Raw genomic sequence first — 20,607 nt, forward strand, 5'->3', positions numbered from 1 at the left:
GGAAATAACAAATATTTTGATGTGTAAATATCACCTCTTGGAACACATTATTTCATTTTTTTTCTGTAGCTTATCTTTCTATAGTTATTATTTTTTAGCAGCTTTACGCAGATACAATTGACATACAATAAACTGCACATATTTAGAGTGTAAATTTGATAAGTCCTGACGTATACATGCACTCATGAAACCCTCCCCAAAATCAATATAATAAATATACCTATCAGCCCTGAAAGTTTCCTTATGCCACTTTATAAGCCCTCTGCCTCTCTCAAAGCAATCACTGATCTGCTTTTTGTCACTATAGATTTGTTTGCATTTTTCAGCATTTTATATAAATGCAAGCATATAATAGGTAGGCTTTTCAGTCTGACTTCTTTCACTTAACATGACAGATTTGAGATTCATCCATGTTGTAGCATGTATCAATAGTTCATTCTTTTTACTGATAGTAGAATGCCATTGTATAGATATACCACATTCTGTTTATCCATTCCCCTGTAGATGGACATATAGATGGTTTCTACTTGGAAGCTATGAAAAAATAAAACTGATGTATATATTCACGTACTAGTCATTGTACAAGCATATGCTTTCATTTCCTCAGGGTCAAAGGGCTAGATCACGGGGTAGGTCTATGTTTAATGTTTTTGAAAACTGCTAAACTGTTTTCCCAAAATGGTTCTACCATTTTCCACTCCCACCAGTAGGGTATGCGAGTTCCAGTTTTTCCACATGCTTACTGACACCTGGTATGGTCAGTCTTTGTCATTTTAGCCGCTCTAAGAGGTTGTTAGTGGTATATATTCTTCCATTTTACTTCGTTTTAGTATGATTTTTTTCCCTTGCTATCAATTAAACTAACAAAACCTAAAGTGTTAAGACCTAATAGCGGCCCCCAGAAGTGATACATTTCCTCTTACTAGACATATAAAAGAAGGACTGATGAAGCAAATGACAAGACTGCTTTTGAAGAATTTCATGTCTTGGGTGGGGAGATGACTAAATACCCGTTAGGTTCCCAATTATCATAATATATGATTCCATCAAACGAAAAATACTTGGTAATTTTAGTCAAATAAATAATTTCTAGAGAAGGCTAGTAAAACTCTGCTGTTCAAACAGAAAATGAGAGCTTGTTTAAGTTAAAAGTAATATACCACTAATTCAAGGTATAAATTATTTGTTATCAAACTATACACAGACACTCATATGTTGCCCATATATAAAAGACCCTGGCTTCTGGTCCATGACATCTAATTTACCATCACTCTAATGGCTTCATTTAGTTCCCTAAATACTCTCAACCCCAAAGCCAGTAACCATGAAGACACTCTCATGAAAACACTCCCATTCTTTCCCCTTTGGTCCTTCTGCCAAACCTGCCGAAGAAGTCTCTCTCACTGCATCTCACCATTTTCCCCTTTCTGTTCCCCTACTCTCAAGCCACTAGTGGAAAAAACAAAATGCATATGTAGATGAAAAGGCTGTGATAAATGTTCCTTGCCCTTCCGGATTCCCTGTTTCGTATGAAGAATGCATCACCCAGTCCAGACCCACTCCAACAATCGAAAAATGCTCATTCACCCGTCAAGACTCACCTCAAATTTTCACTTTCTCTCACTTGCAAAGTTAATCAATCACACCTCCTGAGTCTCCACATTGTTTATAATCCTTTCAATGTGCTTACTTTGCAACAGGCGCCTGACTCCCAAAGAAAGAAGCACCAGAAGGGAGGATCCACACTACTACAGAATGGAGTCCACAGGTTTTCCGCCAGGCCCCAGTCTCAGAGTCATGCTCTCTCTCTCCCCAGTTCAGAGTCATGTTCCAAAAAGTTAAAATCACTACAATTCTGACTGAAATGTGTGGAGTACCAGGATGATTTCATTCAATGAAGAAATACTTTCACAATTACAGCTACTTAAGGGGTATTTGCCCAAACGTAGTTACCACTAAGAAGTCCTATATTACAACGTGTTGTTAAGCATTACACTTTAACTGCTCTAAGTGAGAGAAGCATTCTTAAAGTTGAATATGTTTTCTTAGCCTCCTCTGTGCACAGATGCTACCAAAGTTATCAAGCTACCTATAAATAATCCATAAACTGGAGATGCTTTAATACAAAAATGCAGAAAATTGGAAATAAGATTTTCCTTGGCATCAGTTAGAATGATTTCCACTTAAGTAATTCTCAACTCATTTGACACATTTCTTATCACTCAAAATACGGAGTCCAAATATAGAAGACCGATTCTTTCAACACCTAAGAATCTGAGGCCTGTCAATCAGTCTTCGACAGGTATTACACTGACACATTTGAGCCAACAATGTACCACTTTGATAATATCAAAAGATACATGCCATGCTTTCCAAGTAATGATGCCACATCGGCAGAGCATACTATAGATGGGGTTCACTTCAGGTTGATAAGTAAGTGCCATGAGACCAAGAGGAGAGTAGAATTTCTTTGTTCAATGATAGCTTACATTTTTTTAGATCTGCTCCAAGGGCTCTTTTAATGAACAGTCACCCCAATATTATCTTGGCCACATTATGAATGAGCCCAAAATAGTTGAGCTCCTCAGGGTAATAATGAAGCATGGTATCTGTATTAACTCTCAAAGAAATGGTCATGTCTGTCTGATTTCCTGTAATGTACACACAATAATCTGGCTGTGGCAAAGGAAGGTGTAAAGCCCTGTTTATCTGGAAAACCATCCATATAGAAGGAACTTTACAGATTTGGAACTATTAGAGTTCAGCCGCTTGTATCAATGCCTCACTATCTACCACTTTTTATGCTAAGCGCCAAGGACGCAGAGCTAAATCAGACACAGAAACTGCCCTCAGGAAGCTCACATTCTATGGGGAGAATGACAGATGCAAATAATCTCAACAAAAGTACTGCATGTTCAAGACGTGGCAATAATGCGGAGGAGGAGATCTAATCATGTGAAAGATAAAAGGTATTTGTGAATATTACAAATGCAGTCTAAGAAGCTTAAGGGAACACTAAGTTTTCAGGATTACATTAGCAAAGAGATGAGAGGGCAGATAAGTATTTCTTTTCCCTGAAACATGAAATAAAGACGGATGATCCTGCAAACAACATTTACGTCTCAATACACAGGAAAGAGGAAAGAGGAGCTGATCTACATTAGAGATGAATTCCTCTAAGCCAAAGAAAAGCAGAGGGCCAGGAGTGCAATCCGAAAGATGGCTGAGTCCCAAAAGCCCAGAGACAAAAATGACACCATGGTCATTCATAGGCCAGGAACCAGTCACAAAAACATCTCTTCAAACTCAGGTAGGGGATATGACCTGATCAGAATGCCTAGGTACATTCTGTGTAGATGGCTAGATCAGAATGTCTAGGTGTCTAGGTGAGGGAGGCCTCGAATAAACCAGACAAAACAGCTGAGTACAGAGGCAGGGAATATAGAACCAAATCAGCCCCAGACCAATTTCCTTCAAGCTTCCTTACCTGACACCTTTTATATCTAGAACGATCGAAGTCTCCTCAGCTTCTAAACTCTGACGACTTTCTGAATTACCCAGAGCAACTAGGAAAAATCTGAGTATATCTTATATACTTGACAAGTACTACTGAATAAAAGGGCTACTTTCCAAAAGTTGGCATTAAGGCTCAAATCTCAAAAGAAGGAATGGAGGGCGCCTGGGTAGCTCAGTCGCTAAGCATCTGCCTTCGGCTCAAGTCATGATCCCAGGGTCCTGGGACTGAGCCCCGCATAGGGCTCCCTGCTCTGCAGGAACCTGCTTCTTCCTCTCCCACTTCTCCTGCTTGTGTTCCCTCTCTTGCTGTGTCTCTCTCTGTCAAATAAATAAATAAAATCTTAAAAAAAAAAAAAGAAAGAAAGGAACTAAGGGAAGAAGGGCATTCCAGAAAGATGTGATGAAAACCTGGGATGCAAGCATGCATGTCCAAGGCAATCCTCAGGAAATGGTGAATGGATCAGATGACTGGAGGAGAAAGAAAGGAAAATGAAGACGAAGGACAAAGAAAGGAAAACCTACCACAAAGGCAGGTTTGGCCACATGACCGACCAGGATCTTGAGCGCTGATCCACCTGGGAAGTCCTAAGGAGCCATCCAGTGTTCTCAGAGACAGTGATTAGACTGATGGTGGGAGATAAACAGAAACTAAAACCCCCCTAGTAGAGAGATGTTAAGATACTGTCCTGTGACGCTACTTAAATTCTGATAGAGATCAGGGATTTTATTAGCATATGAGCATGAGGAAGTACAAAAGATCAGCATTAAGAAATACAGTGTGTTAGTTTAATCCCAAACAAAAAAACAGGAATAGAAACATCAATAGACTGCTATCTGGAGTTCAAGAAGAATCCTGAACCTACCTCTTAAAAGATTTAGTTGAAAATATTGGTATTTCTCTTCATACAAAATGCCCAATAAGCCCCTGTTCTGTTTTATTTTGTTTTCTTATCCCCTTCCTTTTGTAACGATCCATTTTGTAGGTATTTATCTGATGTCTCCTGCCACGGCACCATGACAGCAAAGCCATATCATTTTCTATTTCAAGCAAAGGAAGAAAAACACATGAAGGTAAACAGCAGAAATTGTTTGACCAAATTGTTCTGTGCTCTCCCTCTAGCCCACTTAAAAGAACAAAGATTTAAAACATACAGAATAATGCTCCAAAATAATTTGCTCATTGCTTCCAAGTAACACTCCTAATTAGTGAGCCTTAAATTAATAGCCTTAAGGAAAGTGGATGCTATTAAAGAGAAAGTAACTACAATGATTTAATGGCACTATATGGGCATAAATACCACGTGGAAATTTAGAAGGTATTTGAGATCCCCTAAGAATTTTGAAGTCCCATGTTATATACCATGTAAGTATTAAGACAGCCATTTTTCAGGGGAATATGGCCTGATCTATATTAAAGGCAATTTTCTTAGCAACCTGAGCACTTTAGATGAGAAGCTAGGCCTACTTACATTTTACTCTGTGAGTTAAAGAAAAGTGAACTTTATCAATTAAGTCTGAATTAACATAAAGTCATATCTAGAAATAACCTCTAAAAAACACATACGTGGTTAGGACATTAGCATATCTGAATATCCTTTTAAGTATTCTGAAATATGAATATCAACATGCAAAAGAAAGCATCATTTCAGCAGTTTTCACTCTCAGTCAACAAAAGAACAGTCACAGATGACTGGGTAACACAGAATCCTCTCTATCTATATTTTTATGTAATTGTAGAAGCATATACAGGTGTAGGAATAATCTCAGCGGCGTGATCCATTCACATAAAGATCCCTGAACAGGAAACCAACTTAACAAATTTGCTCATATTCAGAAGGAGAAGAAAGGGTTGCTTCAACAGACAAAGGATAATTTGAATTTTGAATTTTGCTCAAGGGCAAAGATACATACAAGTGTGCAGGTACTTCTGCATGTGTGGGGGTGTGTATGTGTGTTACTGAGGTATAATACAGACTAAAGACCACAAATCTCAAATTTATAGTTCAGTGATTTTTAACATGTGTGTGTGTATATATATATATGAAGCCATCATGATAGAGAATATTATCAGCACTCCAGAAAATTCTCCTGTGTTCTCTCCCAGGTCAAATAATATCTGACTTCTATCACTGTAGTTTCACCTTTTCTTGACCATCATATAAAAAGGAATCATACAACATGTACACATTTGTGCCTGGCTTCTTTGGCTGAACGTTAAATCTGTGAAATTCACCTATGTTACTACGTGGATAGACAGTCTGTTCTTAATTGCTCACAATATACCACAATTTACTTATCCATTCTACGAATGATAATATTTGGGTTGTTTCTAGTTTGGAGCTATTATGAATTAAGCTACTATAACACTCTTCTATGTATGTTTTGTGTGTGTGTGTGTGTACATAAGCACTGCACTCACTTGTCTTGAATATATACCTACAAGTGGAACTGCAGGCCACACAGTATTTCTCCTCGAAATATTAATGGGAAAACAAGGATCTTTCTTCAACATGCAGAATGATTTGTTTGGTTATTTCTTTTACCTCATATGTATTTAAAGTCAAGTCAGACAGCCTCTAGCGCAATGATTCCAACCCAGCTCAAATAGCAGAATCCCTTGGGAAACTTTGTTAGAAATTCCTCCATGCCCCCACTCCCTGCCAAACAAAACTACCACAATCAAAACTATAAATGCAGTGAATGGGGTGAAGAGATACTGCTTGAGGAAATAAACACTGTGCAAACGTAAGATATTATCATCTAATTTTAATTTGTTTAAATTATTCCCACTCAGAAGTGAAAACTAAAGTCAGGAGTATTTATTCATTAATTTTTAAAAATATTTGTTCACTCTCGCTGCATTTCTAATGAAGAATAAAGTTTTGGAATAAAATGGCAACCATTCCATTCAAAGAAAAGCAGCAAATTCAAGTCATAATAGTATTTTTAGAATTGAAAGAATCCTTTTTAAAATGGAGTGATACAGAGCCCCACAAAGCAATCACATCATCAGAAACAGGAAAATAAAATAATAGAGGAAAAAACTCGGAGATGAGAAGCTGCAGACTAAGGCTCCTTTCAAAAGAGGACAGTATGAAACTTGTCACCTGAAAGTCATATGCCTAATATGGAAATGTTCATGAAGAAGCCAGGGTCTCCTGAAAAACTTTTTCCATAGAAGACTATCAAATTCTTTGAGAAAGTAAACAAAATACCATCAAATCATCTTCCTCTCCTGCCAGAAAAAAAAGAAAAAAGGTAATGGGGAAGGCAAGCCTCTAGAGAACTTCATTTTCGAAGATGTCACATGGGCAGACTGGGGGGAAAAAAAAAAGTGTGGGCAAATTTAGGGGGGATGATACCATAAATTATCTGAAAGATGATATGGGATATATTTGATATAAAATTGACATCAGAGAGGATATAAGTGAAGGCTTATACTGTGCAGACACAAAGACTGAATGAATAAATGAGTGAATAAACTCCTACAGCATTTTTCTTGGTTTCTCTTTTGGCAATGGACCCAGCAGGTAGGCCCATGAACCTCAGCAATGAAGCACTGCAATTTCTATACAATATTTAAAAGACTTCTTTAGAAAGCAGAGTGTCACATAATCCTCTACCTAGAGCAGGAAGTTCAAGAGACCAGACAGGTGAGATTTTATTGGGTTGTTTCTTGTTTTGTTTGTTTTTGTTTTAATGGTGAGGAGCTACAGGTAACACCACGAAAAAGAGCTCTTCCCAGCATCAGCTACATGTTTGAATGGATGGCAATTGAAAGAACAAACGTTTAAGTCACCAAGATGGGTGTCCAGGACGTAGATGGAGGGTCCAACTTATATTCCTCTTGTCTGAAAGATGCTGAAGCAAAACAAGAACCCACAATTTGGGTATTAGTATAATTCGTGTGCGCATGTCCCTTCCTGGACTGTTCCCAAGATTCTGTCAAGACTGAGTGGTTCAGTTTCTTTTAAGTAAAATGAAGCAACCTATTCCTTTCATACACAATGTGTCAACTTCAGAAACTGTGGTCTCCTTTATAAACTATACCAATACCTTCTAACAGCTCTTTCAACAAGTGCTGATGCTGTCTTTGAAAAACTAATGCCTGCCCCCTAAAATGAGCACCCTGTTCACTCCGAATGTTCACATGCATGCAACCATGGACACTCTTGAAACCTCCAACATCTTAAACACCACAACCAAGCTTCAAATTCCACATTTCTTTCATCCTCAATGATTCCAAATCACAATTAAAAAATTAAAAAGCCTAGCTCTTTACTTTCAATCAATATAATCCCCCAAGAATCCAAGCATCAAAACATTCACATAAAATAATAGCTTTCTATATTTAAAAGAGATAAACTGAACCAGCAAGGTGATCAATCAATCTTCAGTTACATTTGGCATCTAGAGAAGATGATGGGGCACGTATTTACAATTGACCAAATGAGGGGGCTTCACACTTTAAGGATTTCACAACTTCCTCTGTATGTAAATTAGGACCAGTATTCACTAATAAAAGCAGTACTTTTTCCTTTAATAACAATTCACCTAGATATTCCGCACTGTTCTAATTTAAAAAGAACACATACAGAAGTATTTTAAATACTCCATTTAAAGTCAAATGGATGACTATAATTAACTAAAGAATTACAATTCAACAGATTTATAAAAATAAATTTTTAAATGGTGTTTATATATAAAGATACAAAGTCAAAATATAAAATGTATATATATATATGCCTATATATATATTTATAGACCTCAGCCGTTTTATGTTCACCTTTATAATTTTTAGCATATACTATAAAATTCAGAGTTACATCCTAAGCACTCTGATTGAATTGATAAAGGCTCTTTCTTTAGACTATTACAACAAACTGCTAAAGCTAATATTGTAAAGCATAAATTTTCAGCATGAAGTCTAGTTCATACATTATTTTATACTGTATACTTACTACATCAAACTTCTGAGTGATGTTCCCCTGGACATCAAGTAAATAAACCTTGCCATAATGGGTGCCCAGTGCCAAAAACTGCAAGAAGAACAGTGGGGTCAGTTTATTAATGTACCATTAATACACATTTAGTAATCAAACCATTTTCAAAGTCAAGACTCTGAATGTGTAAGTGGTCCGCAATGCCTTGGAAGATACGTACTCCTTGGAGAAGGCTTGTTTCCAGCTTCAGGGAAATAACAGAGCAGGGCCTACTTTATTGTGAGAGTGCGAGCTGGCTGTCAGAATGACTCATGAGGACCCTCATCTGCTGACAACTAATGGTGTGTATGCGGTCTGTACACAATGCCTGATGGACTAAGGCTGCAGATTCCAGTGTAGCTGGGAAAGCACGACCAACCTACAGTTGAGCTCGAAGTAAGAAGGGAATGATTAACCCCCCCATAATTTATGGCAAATGTGTAAATCTGTGCTATCATTTAAGTTTAACAATATACACATGCACAAACGACAAAGTATGATTTTTTTTTTTTTTTTTTTTTTTTTAGAAAGGGAAATCTAAGTCATGCTGAGAGATGAAAAAGCTTGGAAGTATTTATACTATCAGTTAGCATTTAGATGCCTCTATAAAAGTTAATGTATAATACTGAGTGTAAATGTTTATATTCTAATGCAAAAAAAATCGTCTTCTGTCACAAAATAACTGCTAAGCTACATATTCATTTTATGGTATGAAATAGTTCGTATCTCCCACTGTTCCTTTAATTCTTTGAACTAACCCTAAACAAACATGAAGAAACTTTAGGACTACCTGAAATATGACATGAGATTTTTCTTCCTTTTTACTTCTTTCAGCATAACTCAAATAGTTCCAAATTCTATGTATTTCATTGCATGTGAGCATGCTTCATTGCAACCTATAATGAAATGCTCAAATTTACAGGCACTACTAAGCGTTTCAGTCAAGCAGCACAATCTTTATAAAAATAACCTTACAGAAAGTCAAGATTTGAAAGGATTTTATTGAAATGGAATTGCTTAAAATGAAATTTCAGTCCAGGCACTTAAAATATGAAGCTACATTAAAGAGAAGTCACAAAAAGGGAAAGAAGGGGTTCATTAGAAATTCATCCCCTGCAATGCCTTTCACTCCTGCAAGGTTGCCTTTTTTCAGGAAGAAAAAAGTCCCCCGGGTAAAAAAAATCAATACTGGTTAATAAAACATCAGGTGTGCAGACATAACTAGGTATGACGATTCCAGCACACAGGCCTGCCTGAATGCACCGGGTGCCATGCCGATTACTCATCCAGGGAAGACAGCAAGCCTGCTGGAAACGGGATGCCTGGGCCCTGCAAAGGAAGGGGCAAGAGGTAATTCTAGGGGGAAATTAGTCTGAATATTTAAACCAAACCGGGATGTTGCATCCAAAGCAAAAGAACATTCTAATCAGAAACAGAGGACTCAGATGGCTCAGATGGTTGTAATTTTTTTTTTCCCACAGTGACTCTGACAGTACTTGAATTAAAAAAAAAAAAAAAAAAACCCTGCATAATACTAACTAAAAACAAATACTCTGCCTCTTTCTGAGGCTATGATAAAACAATGAGTCTTAAAAGCTCACTGCACCCCAATTATTCGACGGTATTGATTCTCCTCATAAATACCGTGTTTAGTTTGTTAGAAAAGTAAAGGGGCTTGGATCCTAAAGGTGCTTCAGTACTGGGTGATTCTCCAAAGCCTCTGTGAAGGCCATTCTTGAATTTCCAATGATACTTTGTTTTATCAAAAGTTTTAAAGCTTCTATGCAGAGTACCCAAATATTAATTCCTTCCCTTTTTCCTTTTTCAAAATTACTAGTTTGACTCATTTAATATTTAAAATGGAAAGAAAACACAAAATAATTATTTTGATTTTATAGTTTCAACCTGAAACTGTAATTACTTTATGAACCAAAAATCCAGTGGTTTCAGGGTGCCTAGGTGGCTCAGTCGGTTAAGCGTCCAACTCTTGATTTCAGCTCAGGTCATGATCTCAGGGTCATGAGATCCATGCACTGGGCGTGGAGACCACTTAAGATTCTCTTTCCCTCACCCTGCACACCCCCCACCTCTGTCCCTCTAAAAAAAAAAAAAAATACAGTGGTTTCTATGACAAGTTACCTTTTGTTTACTAAAACATTTCATCATTTGGATTAAATTGTTGCTGAGGCCTTTTAGAAATTAATAACTTCACTGCTCTTAAAAAAACAAGTTTGATAAGACAACTGTACAGGTCTTAGAAAATTTAACTACTGAAATTACTGATGAGTCGTACTTTCACTTGCTAATAGTTTTGATTATTCAAAAATTCAACAAAAACGGGCGAAATTGGCCACAAATCACAAAAGTAAATTCAAATCCTTTCAGTGCGACTCTTTCTGGCCTTTAAAAGCCTTGAGCTTTTGTAACTATTAAATTTTTTTTTTTTAACCTGAGAACACTTAAAATCCAGGATGGGCAAAGAACAAGCATAATTTAATTAGCCCCCTTCATGTTTAATTACAGAAACTTGACTCCCTTTACAAAAGTACCAGATGGATGCCCAATCCTTCTGACCCATCCCATCCCCTGGCATAATTACTCTGAACGAGTGGACTTTGTGTAAGTAAAGAAGAAGTGACAAGCTTTGGACACTATGAAGGAAGCAAGTAAGAGCACATTTCCTATGTGAGTGGCTGTATAGTATCACCTATGTTCCTCATAGCGTTTTGTAGTATTCAAAACATCAGAGCAGGGAGTGCCTTTAACTACACACGAGAAACTAAGTCCCAGGAGTTGATGTGACTTCCCTGGAAACGGTCCATCAGTGGCAGAGCAAGGGCCTAAATTAAGAGCCAAAATACTCTCAACTGGATCAGAAGCCTCATAAATAGAAACATGGGCATCAGATTAAGAGTGTGTGTTCCAAAAGTCAGCACTGATGACAATTTCCACTGTCAATTTCCTTGACTGAGTTGGTTTAATTATGTTAATCAAGTTTGACCCCTGGGCAGGCAAACTGTGCTCTCCATTTCATCTGTTCAGAGGTTCAACCATATATGCTTAGACAATAAGCAGGTATTACTTAAAAGGGTGATGGTATAATAAAGGAGATAGATTAAAAAGACTGATTAATTAAATTTAAATTAAAGAGTACGCTTAAAATGGCAGCATCTCTAAGACCCTATGGAACATGGCCGATGTCAGCTACGCTTAACTCTCAAGGAGGAGGTAGACAGTAGACCCTGAGGCAGATGGGACAGGCTTGTAGTAGAGACCATTTTAGGCAGAATGGATAAAACTTGCTCAAAGGCATGGAGTCACATAAAAGGCAGAACAAAGTTAAGAAACAACAAGTGGTTATATATGGCAGGAGCATCCAGTTTGTGCCCAGGGGAAGAGACAAGTGATGAGTCTGGAAGGTGAGTTAATAGGAAACATCTGAATATTTATGGAGATGAAAGGTAGGAGAGGAAAAGGGTGTAGGAGAGGGTGTCCAAATCACGAAACATCAGGAAACCCAAGAATTCTAGGGAGGATTACATGATCAGATTTGAATTTCTGGAAGATGACTTTAATAGAAAGGAGTGTTGTGGCTGGACCAGAGTGAAAGCAAATCTGCAAAAAAGTAGATTGCCTGGCAAGGTGTGTGTTAGTTCCAGGAGAAATGACAAGTGTCTGAACTGAAAGATGACGGCTCAGGATGGGAGTGGGCTCAAGCAGCTGAGATGGGGTAGAATCGGGCAGAAGGGACACTGTGAGTAAAAACAGCCAAGAGCTGCTACCAGAACACCACCCGTGCTGCAAAAAGCGGGAAGACATAAAGCCAATTGCAGGAGAGGGCAAGATCTTAGGGGGGTTTACACACCTCAGTAAGGAGCTTAGACTTTATGTAGCAGATGGTGAAAATCACACAAGGGTTTTAAACCCGTACTTTCAACAGATCGTCCTGGCAACCAGGTGGCAGAAGGCTTTAAAGTAGAAAAATGAGAGGCCTGTGAGTGCAGGCAGGGGAAGTGAGAAAATCATCAGGACTTAGGAATGACTGGCTGGAAGCAAAGGAAAAGTCAGCTGTGGTTTAGGTGACAAAAGAGACTGTGATGCTGCCAAATGGGAGAGATCAAAAACCGATGAGAGATTAGAGATGGAAAAGAAGATGCATTCGTTATGGGTGTGCTGAGTTTCAGGCACAAACAGAACAAAAGGAAGAACTGTTTAAGAGGCACGGGGATAAAGAAGCACACTACTCTGGGGAGGTGTCAGTGTGTAGGTGGTCGTAGGAATTATGACATTTAAAATGAAGAAAAGTACAAACTAAACAGACATGTGGACAATGGACCAAATCCTGGGAAAACCAACATGTGAGAGAAAGGTGGAGGTAAGGAGAAAGTGAAAAAACCAGAAAGGGACCACAGAAATGATCAAGAGAATAATAAAAGAATGGTGCTGCGATAAAAAGGCTTTAAGAAAGCTTCTCTCAAAGCTTTTGTGTAGAAGGAAAGGTGAGATCCACACTTTTGAAAGCAGCAAAATGTCAGATGATGAATGGACAGACAAAATGTGGTATGTCCATACAATGGAATACTATTCACAAACAAAAAGGAGTAAAGTACTGATCCAGGCTACATCACAGGTGAACCTCAAAAACATTATGGTAAGTGAAAGAAACCAGACACAAGAAACCAAAAATGTATGATTCCATGTTTATTCAATATCCAAGATGGGCAAATCTACAGACACAGAAAGAGATTTGTGGTGACATGGGGCTAGGATTAGCATCACTAGGAGAGGAGCGGGGAAATCAACAGCGGTGCAGATCAACAGTGGACAGAAAGACCTCTGAACAGGAGGAAGAAAGCCTCCCGTGGGGAAGGATGGGCATGGATCCAGATGAGTTGGGAAAGGGGTCAGGAGCCGAGGCTCATCATACCTGAGAGATTCGATTTTCTTAATTATATAGAAATGGCATCCTCAGAGTGAAGGGATAGTGGCTGAGAAGACACACTGAGAACTAAAGGAGCTGATGATGAACAAATCATCAACAGTGTTTGTAGTGGCTTGAGGGGCACGACAAAGGACAGGGATGTAAGGGAACTGAAGACACTGGTAGAAGATGAGGCTAGTTAACCATCTGACAGACACAAGAAATTAAATAAAGAACAGATTCAAGATCAGAGCTCCCTAAAGTCACAAAACAGGGTTAGTAGGAAAATTAACACAAAGGCTTGAAGGATAAAAGGGGTCACCAGAGAGCAGACTGAAAGATCCTCAAGTTCCAGGTACAGATGCCATCCAGATGTGGCCTTAACGGTGGAGAGATGAGACAAGGCAGAGGGAAAGACCTGCAAGAAGGACGGCAAGGCCAGTCTTCAGTGAGTGAAGCAAAACGAAGAGGAATTTGGGACATGACAGCAATGGGAGCAGGAAGATGGCAACAATGGGAAGGGATAGATGGTGGTACATCCTAACAAGAGGTGTCCCGAAGGAGGGGGTGTCTGGTGAAGCAAGAGAGAACAAATGAACGTTCTGTTAACATGGTGAATGAATACAGGAATCTGTTTACAGCGGAATGAGACCTGAAGGAAAAAGGAAGGGTAGGGACAAGGAGGATGAGGCAACACTGCTGGTAACAGAGGATAAAGCCAGGAGATGGATCAGACTTGGGAGGTTTGCCTCACTCACGGGGCCCATTGGGAAGAAGAGGGCAATGATTCAAACGGCCCGGTCTCCAGTACTCCGCTTGCAACACATTTTGTTTTGGTCCAAGAATAGGCTAAAGGTGCTGTATAGCACTTAGGCTGGACTCAAACTTGGTGGGGGTTTTGTTATGGCAAAGATTAAAATGTGGAATATATTAATTCATTCATAGGTCATACAAGTAATCATTCGGGGCCTTTCTACTGATTCCTAACACTTCCAGTGTAATCTCTTCTGCTCTTACGAAAGCACGGAGGACTAAACCATTTCCAATCTTAACACTTCCCAACTCTACTACTTATGGTTTGAGGAATTTAAAGTGATAGAGTTGCCAAGAACTACTTGCTATAAATCTTTCACATCTATCTAAATTCTACATGAGACACCCTTGCAGTGTGTGTGTGGGGGGGTGTGTGCGCAAATACATACATATAATACTTTTGGTTGTTGTTTTCATTCTTTTGTTGGAGATGAAGAAGAAAGGAAGAGTGGGAGGGAGACACAATTACTGGAAAAAGCCAGCACCAAGAGCATCAGGACTCCAAAGTATAAACAAACTTACAAGAGAAACAACTTACAGAAGAATCCTTAGAAGGGCTATCTTACCTTGTCGTGGACTGTCATGCAGCTAGCTGCATCCTTCTGAAGGATTTCAGTTACCCCATTGGAAAGCCTTTCATACTTCAGTTTGGGCTCCTCTTCACTTTCTTCTTCCTGCACAAAGAGCAGAGAAAATGAGAGCCATCACGGATTCATTTGAAATAGTAAGACTCAAAACACATTTCTTAAGGGGAACCCAGAGGTGGCTTCCTCAATGATTGTCAATAACTACAACTACAGCTCAAGGTTAAGATCTTCAGGTTTCATTTTCCAACTGGGTGTATCAGCTGCTACAACTTCACCAGCAGAATACATTCAAAGGTTGAAAACAGGAGTATACGTTCTTACTGCCGATAGTATTCAACTTTGGCATATTAAAGTAAATACAAAACTATCTGGCCACGTATGCCAATAAACGATGTGTGGGCAAAATACTTGTCAGTTTGACCTCACGGACATAAAACACTCACAGCAGGGAGATAGGAATACAATAAACCTTCAAAGACATGGATTTTGTATCTCAAGACTATAAATATTTTTGTCAGATTTGAGAATATCTCATTTTAGTTAGAAAAATATAATTACAAAAAATCAAAGAAAGAAAATTGTAAATTTTATATACAACAAAATGTATTTATACCTTCAGATAAAATATAATATTTATTTTTCAAAACTTATAATCCATGATCATTTGTTAGAAAATGTATTGTTTACTTTCATCTGAATAAACCTAATGTGTTAAAAATTTCTTTTTCTTAAATGTATTAAAATTTCTTAATCATTTTGTACGCATTATTACTAACTTTGTATGTTCAACCTCACTGTTGATACAGCATACCTTATCCTATCCTTAATCCTCACAGTTATAGAGTTAAGTTAGGAACCTATATTGACTGTGAAGGCTCTGAATTAAATCAAGTATAATTATAAAGATTATTACAATGATTCAGATAAAGATGTTATTTTACTGTATCAATATGTGATGAGAAAAGATAAAATGTGCATGTACCAACAACTGTGGCAGGATAAAGCTGGCCAAAATAGAAGTTCATAAACATAATCTACCCGCTGACATTCCCTTCAAAAATAATTGTAGAGTCTTCACTTCCCAGCTAACATTCGAGTAGCGTGAGGCACGCCAATGCACCCACCCAGAAAAACTAGAAAGCCTTAATGAAATACACAGCAACAGTCAAAGGCGTCAGTGAAAGGGCTGCTGAAGCCACCACCTGAGTTAGAAGGACCAAGGTTCCAAGGTGGTGGAGAAACCGGAGAAAGCGTGGGGAGGTGAGCTGCCCATGCACCAGCCATTCTTCCTGGAGGTATTTACCAATTCGGGGTGTAGGACAAGAGGCTGAAAACCCAAGCTCTGCCTTGGAAGATGGCCACTGCTAAGGGTAGGAAAAGCAGCAAACCTTCTGGTACTCGTAGGGCTCAAGTAACAAAACCGGCAGCTTGAAGGGCTAAGATCCCAGTGGAGGAGAGAGGCGGACAAGTGGGCTTGTTACACAGCCACTTTTTCCCATAAGACAACTACTAATTTCCAAAGTAATATGGGGCAAGAGGCTAAAAAGCTAAATAGAAAGCCTCAAAAATGCAAACCAGCTGCCTCGATGTGCTGAGAAGATAAGAAATAGAGTTCAGAAATTACCAACAAATGAAATCCTGGTGAATACCACAGGCTAACTGGAACTCCTGGTCCCCAGGGGACACACAAAAAAAGTGCTTACCAAGACTTCAATCTGTCTCAGACTCAGTTCAACGCCTGACTGGATTAAGGTACGTATGTAACCCCCAACCTACCTGTCCAGTAAAGGACAGGGTGACTCCTGAGAGAAAGAAAACTTTTTAGAGTACAAAAACTACTCGGGCCTCTACCATTTTCACTTACAATACTAAGAATAAAAAATAATAAAATCAGTTAAAAAAATCACCAGGTATGCCACAGGACAGGACCAAGTAACTAAAAGTCAAGGGGAAAAAAAGACCATAAAAACAGACCCATGGGTGACCTGGAGTTAGCAAAAAGGGCTTTAATAAGACTATGATTCATATATTCAATAAGAGAGGAGAAGACAGATGAAAAGACAGAAATTTTCAACAGGGAATTGTAATCCATAAAAAAGAAGTGGAAATTTTAAAAGTGAGAAATGTCACTGAAACTAAGAACGCAACAGATGGCTTAGCAGAAGACAGGATTAGTGAAGTGTAAAACAGGTAAAAAAATATCCAAAGGGAAGGCAGAGTAGAAAAACGGATGAAAAACACAGAATAGGAGATATGTGGAACACAGGGAAAAGGGCTAATGTTTTTAATTACAGTCCTAGAAAAATAAAAATGGGGGGGCAGGAACAATATTTAAAGAGGTTAACAACGGAGAATTTCCTATAACTGACAGACATCATCCCAGGAATTCAAGAAGCTTTGTAATCCCAAGCAAGATAAATATGAAGAAAATCACACCTGGGTACATCATCGTCAAAGAAAAGTTACTCGTAGATATTAAGTGCTGGGCCTGGTGAAGATTATGACTGACAGGCCACACCAGGCAGAGATGCAAACTCAAATGCCAAGAGAAGTCTTTACCTCTGGGGCACAGAACTGCATCATCGCATGGAAAGGATGATACTCATCAAACACCATGAAGCAGACTTAACATCAGATCCCTCCATTCTCTTGACTTTAAAAAAAACAAACGCTGGAGAGTTAAATATAATTATTCCATTTTATAGATTTTTAGTACAAAATGATGATCAGAAATTTTAATTTCATCAAGACACATATACGAAGCCAAAATTCAAGTTGTTATGAATGCCCTAAAGTTAATGATTGTATAACACACTACCCTATTGCCTATGAAAATGATGCTACAAATCACAACAGAAAATAAAGCTACAATTTCTATGCCTACAAATAACTATGAACTGTGTGATCAATAGGAAATGTTTAAAAATGTATTTAGCAGGTGCATTAGTTATCTACTGCTGCATACATATTATGCCGAAGTTTACTGATTTAAAATAATAAATATGTATTATTTTAATTTTAACTATTAAAATATGAATTTAACAGTTCTATGGGTAAGCAATATAGGAGGCTTAGCTGGGTGGTTCAGACTTAAGGTCTCTCACAGGGTTTCAGGCAAGATGTCTACTGAGGCTGCAACCATCTGAACGCTTGACTGGGGTTAGGGTATCTGCTTCCACAATGGCTCACTCAAATGATAGGTGTGGATAGGAGGCTTCAATTCCTCACTTCATGGACCTCCGTGTGGGTTGCCAGAGTGTCCTCAGAACATGGAAAGGGACTTCCCCCACAGTGAGTGATCCAAGAAAAAGCAAAGTTGAATATGACCTAGCCTACACACTTCTGCAGTATTCTATTGATCATACAGGTCAGCCACAATTCAGTGTGGGAGGGGAGGTCACAACAGCAGGAATAATATGTGAGGATCATTGGGGGCCATTGTGCAGGCTAGCTACAAAAGTCTGCTTCTCCCTCTCTACCCCACCCCCTGCTCGTGCTTTCTCACTTCCTCACTCTCTCTCATAAATAAAATCTTTAAAAAAAAAATCAATATTCCATGTCTCTGATGAGCTATCAAATTTTCTTACCCCAGTATATAAAGCTATTAGTTGTTTATTTAGCAAGAGCATTAAAAATCAAAAATGATGGGGGTGCCTGGGTGGCTCAGTCGTTAAGCGTCTGCCTTCAGCTCAGGTCATGATCCCAGGGTCCTGGGATTGAGTCCCACATCGGACTCCCTCCTCGAGGGGAAGCCTGCTTCTCCCTCTCCCACTCCTGCTGCTTGTGTTCCTGCTCTCGCTATCTCTGTCTCTGTCAAAAATCAAAAATGATGTATTCACTGCTAACCTTCTAAGAATAACTTTAAGAACAAATAGCGACAAAAGGAAGTTTAACAAGCATGGTTATCTAAAAGACCTATACTTTTTGGGGCACCTGGATGGCTCAGGTGGGTAAGCATCTGACTCTTGATCTCAGCCCAGGTCTCGATCTCAGGGTCGTGAGTTCGAGCCCCACATTGGACTCCACATAAAAAATAAAATAAAATAAAACAAAACAAAACAAAATACCTATACTTCTTTAAAAAGATAATTGATGATAATCAACCCAAGGAGCCGTCATATGTCAAAAGTGACCTGTTGTTAAAAATAGTGAATTAACCACGTCTAAAAAAACCTACAAAAAGGAAAATTACAAAAAGCAACAAATAAACACTTCTACTTATGGACCTACAAGCAAGAAACGGAAATCCTTACAAAGTTAACATTAAATGTGGCAAAGATGACATGTGCCTTCTGAAGTAAATGTATTAAACACAAATTGAATCCTGAATGCTAGTCTTTATAATAAAATACCATATGTTGCTCAAGTCTGGACATCAAATGTGCATCCAATGTGAAAAGTTAATTCTAGCCTCTTGACTGTTTTGCATAAAAGCACTCATCCACGGACCATTAGATAAAGTTACTGTAAATAAGGCTTGCCTGTCTTATTTATAAGTGAAAACTAAATAATTTCTCTCACATAAATATACAAAAATAAATACTTTCACAACACAGCTCACTGAAGCATTCGTGCTAGGCTTCAAACCATAAATAAAATGAAAACTCCGATATTAGGCACTTGATGTAGCATTTCATGCTTTTCTGACAGGTATCTTTTATGTTAAGGTAAAAAGCAGGCTAAAGGTGAATTTTTAAGGCTTTTTTTTCTGCTTGCTGTAAACAAAGAAAATGGAAAATGATTCAAAAATACAATTCATGGAGGTTATTCTACTGCTGCAGACTATATATCACATTTTAAATACAATTTAAGAAAAAAAAATCAAGCAGATTTAATATAGTTTCACCTTTAAAAAAATTTAAGCAGAAAGGTTTTGTGCAGTTTTAATTTCCATGGAAAACAACCTAGTGTTAATAAAAGGCAAATCAATAATTTTTGTTAAATTTTAATCTTGCAAACCTACAAATAAAACCATCAACAGTCTGAGTTGACATGACAGTTAACTGCGTTTCTATGACAACCTAGTGAAATAATACAAGTCCTGACTTGCAGCTAAGCAAAGATATGAACAGAGTGACATTTACCCATACAAGAAAAATTTGCAGCTTTCCTTTAAAAAGAATCAATTCTTCAACTAACATGGATTTTCACTAAGTGTAGAGCACTTTTAATTAAAGTCCTTTAAACCATCCTATGTAGGATTCTAAAACACTATCTAAAAATAAATTTCATATCACAGTCATTCCTATAGAGTTTTGAACTTAAAAGCAAAAAAATTACTTTTGTGGATAACAGATTAAGGCAATTAATTTCTGCTTGAAAAACTATTTAGTAATTTGTTACTAACACTGTAGGGTAAATTTTCATGGCATAAGTCCTATCACCTAACTTAGATGTGTACACCCACAAGAATATTGCACTTTTCACCTGATAATTTAAAATTCATGTACAAGAAAAAACTTTTTTGGTGTTTATAACCAATTCTTCATCCTCTTTTAACTTTCTCCATATCTTTCACACATCAGTACATTTTATATACCACTGTTACAGTCCAAAGGAAGACTTGAATTTTACTTTTAAAAAATGTGTGTCACATGAATTCAGGGAGTTAACGAGAGATCGTTACATTTTTTATTGTTACTCTTAATGCAGAACTTAAAATTTCTGGATACTATTTCTTTATTAAATGCACTGTTTTTTTATGTTGTTTCTTTTTTTCCCCCAAAATAAAATACGAGAAATACTGAAAGGGAGAGGTGAGCTATCTTATAAGACATGAGTTAAGCTA

At 37.9% G+C, this 20,607-nt stretch overlaps 1 protein-coding gene across 4 annotated transcripts in view; it reads right to left on the bottom strand.

Annotated features, from left to right (window-relative positions):
- VPS41 (VPS41 subunit of HOPS complex) overlaps window positions 1–20,607 on the bottom strand; it is a 162,409-nt gene that overhangs the window by 115,624 nt on the left and 26,178 nt on the right. For all 4 annotated transcript variants that reach the window (XM_081800760.1, XM_081800757.1, XM_081800758.1 and 1 more), the window contains 2 exons: window positions 14,799–14,906; window positions 8,478–8,555 (listed from right to left, as the gene is read on the bottom strand). In XM_081800760.1, coding sequence (XP_081656886.1) covers window positions 8,478–8,555; window positions 14,799–14,906 — 186 coding nt within the window. The remainder of the gene's footprint in view (window positions 1–8,477; window positions 8,556–14,798; window positions 14,907–20,607) is intronic.

Source organism: Leptonychotes weddellii, chromosome 12 (assembly GCF_054177405.1).
Source record: "Leptonychotes weddellii isolate Sample4059 chromosome 12, ASM5417740v2, whole genome shotgun sequence".
NCBI lineage: Eukaryota > Metazoa > Chordata > Mammalia > Carnivora > Phocidae > Leptonychotes > Leptonychotes weddellii.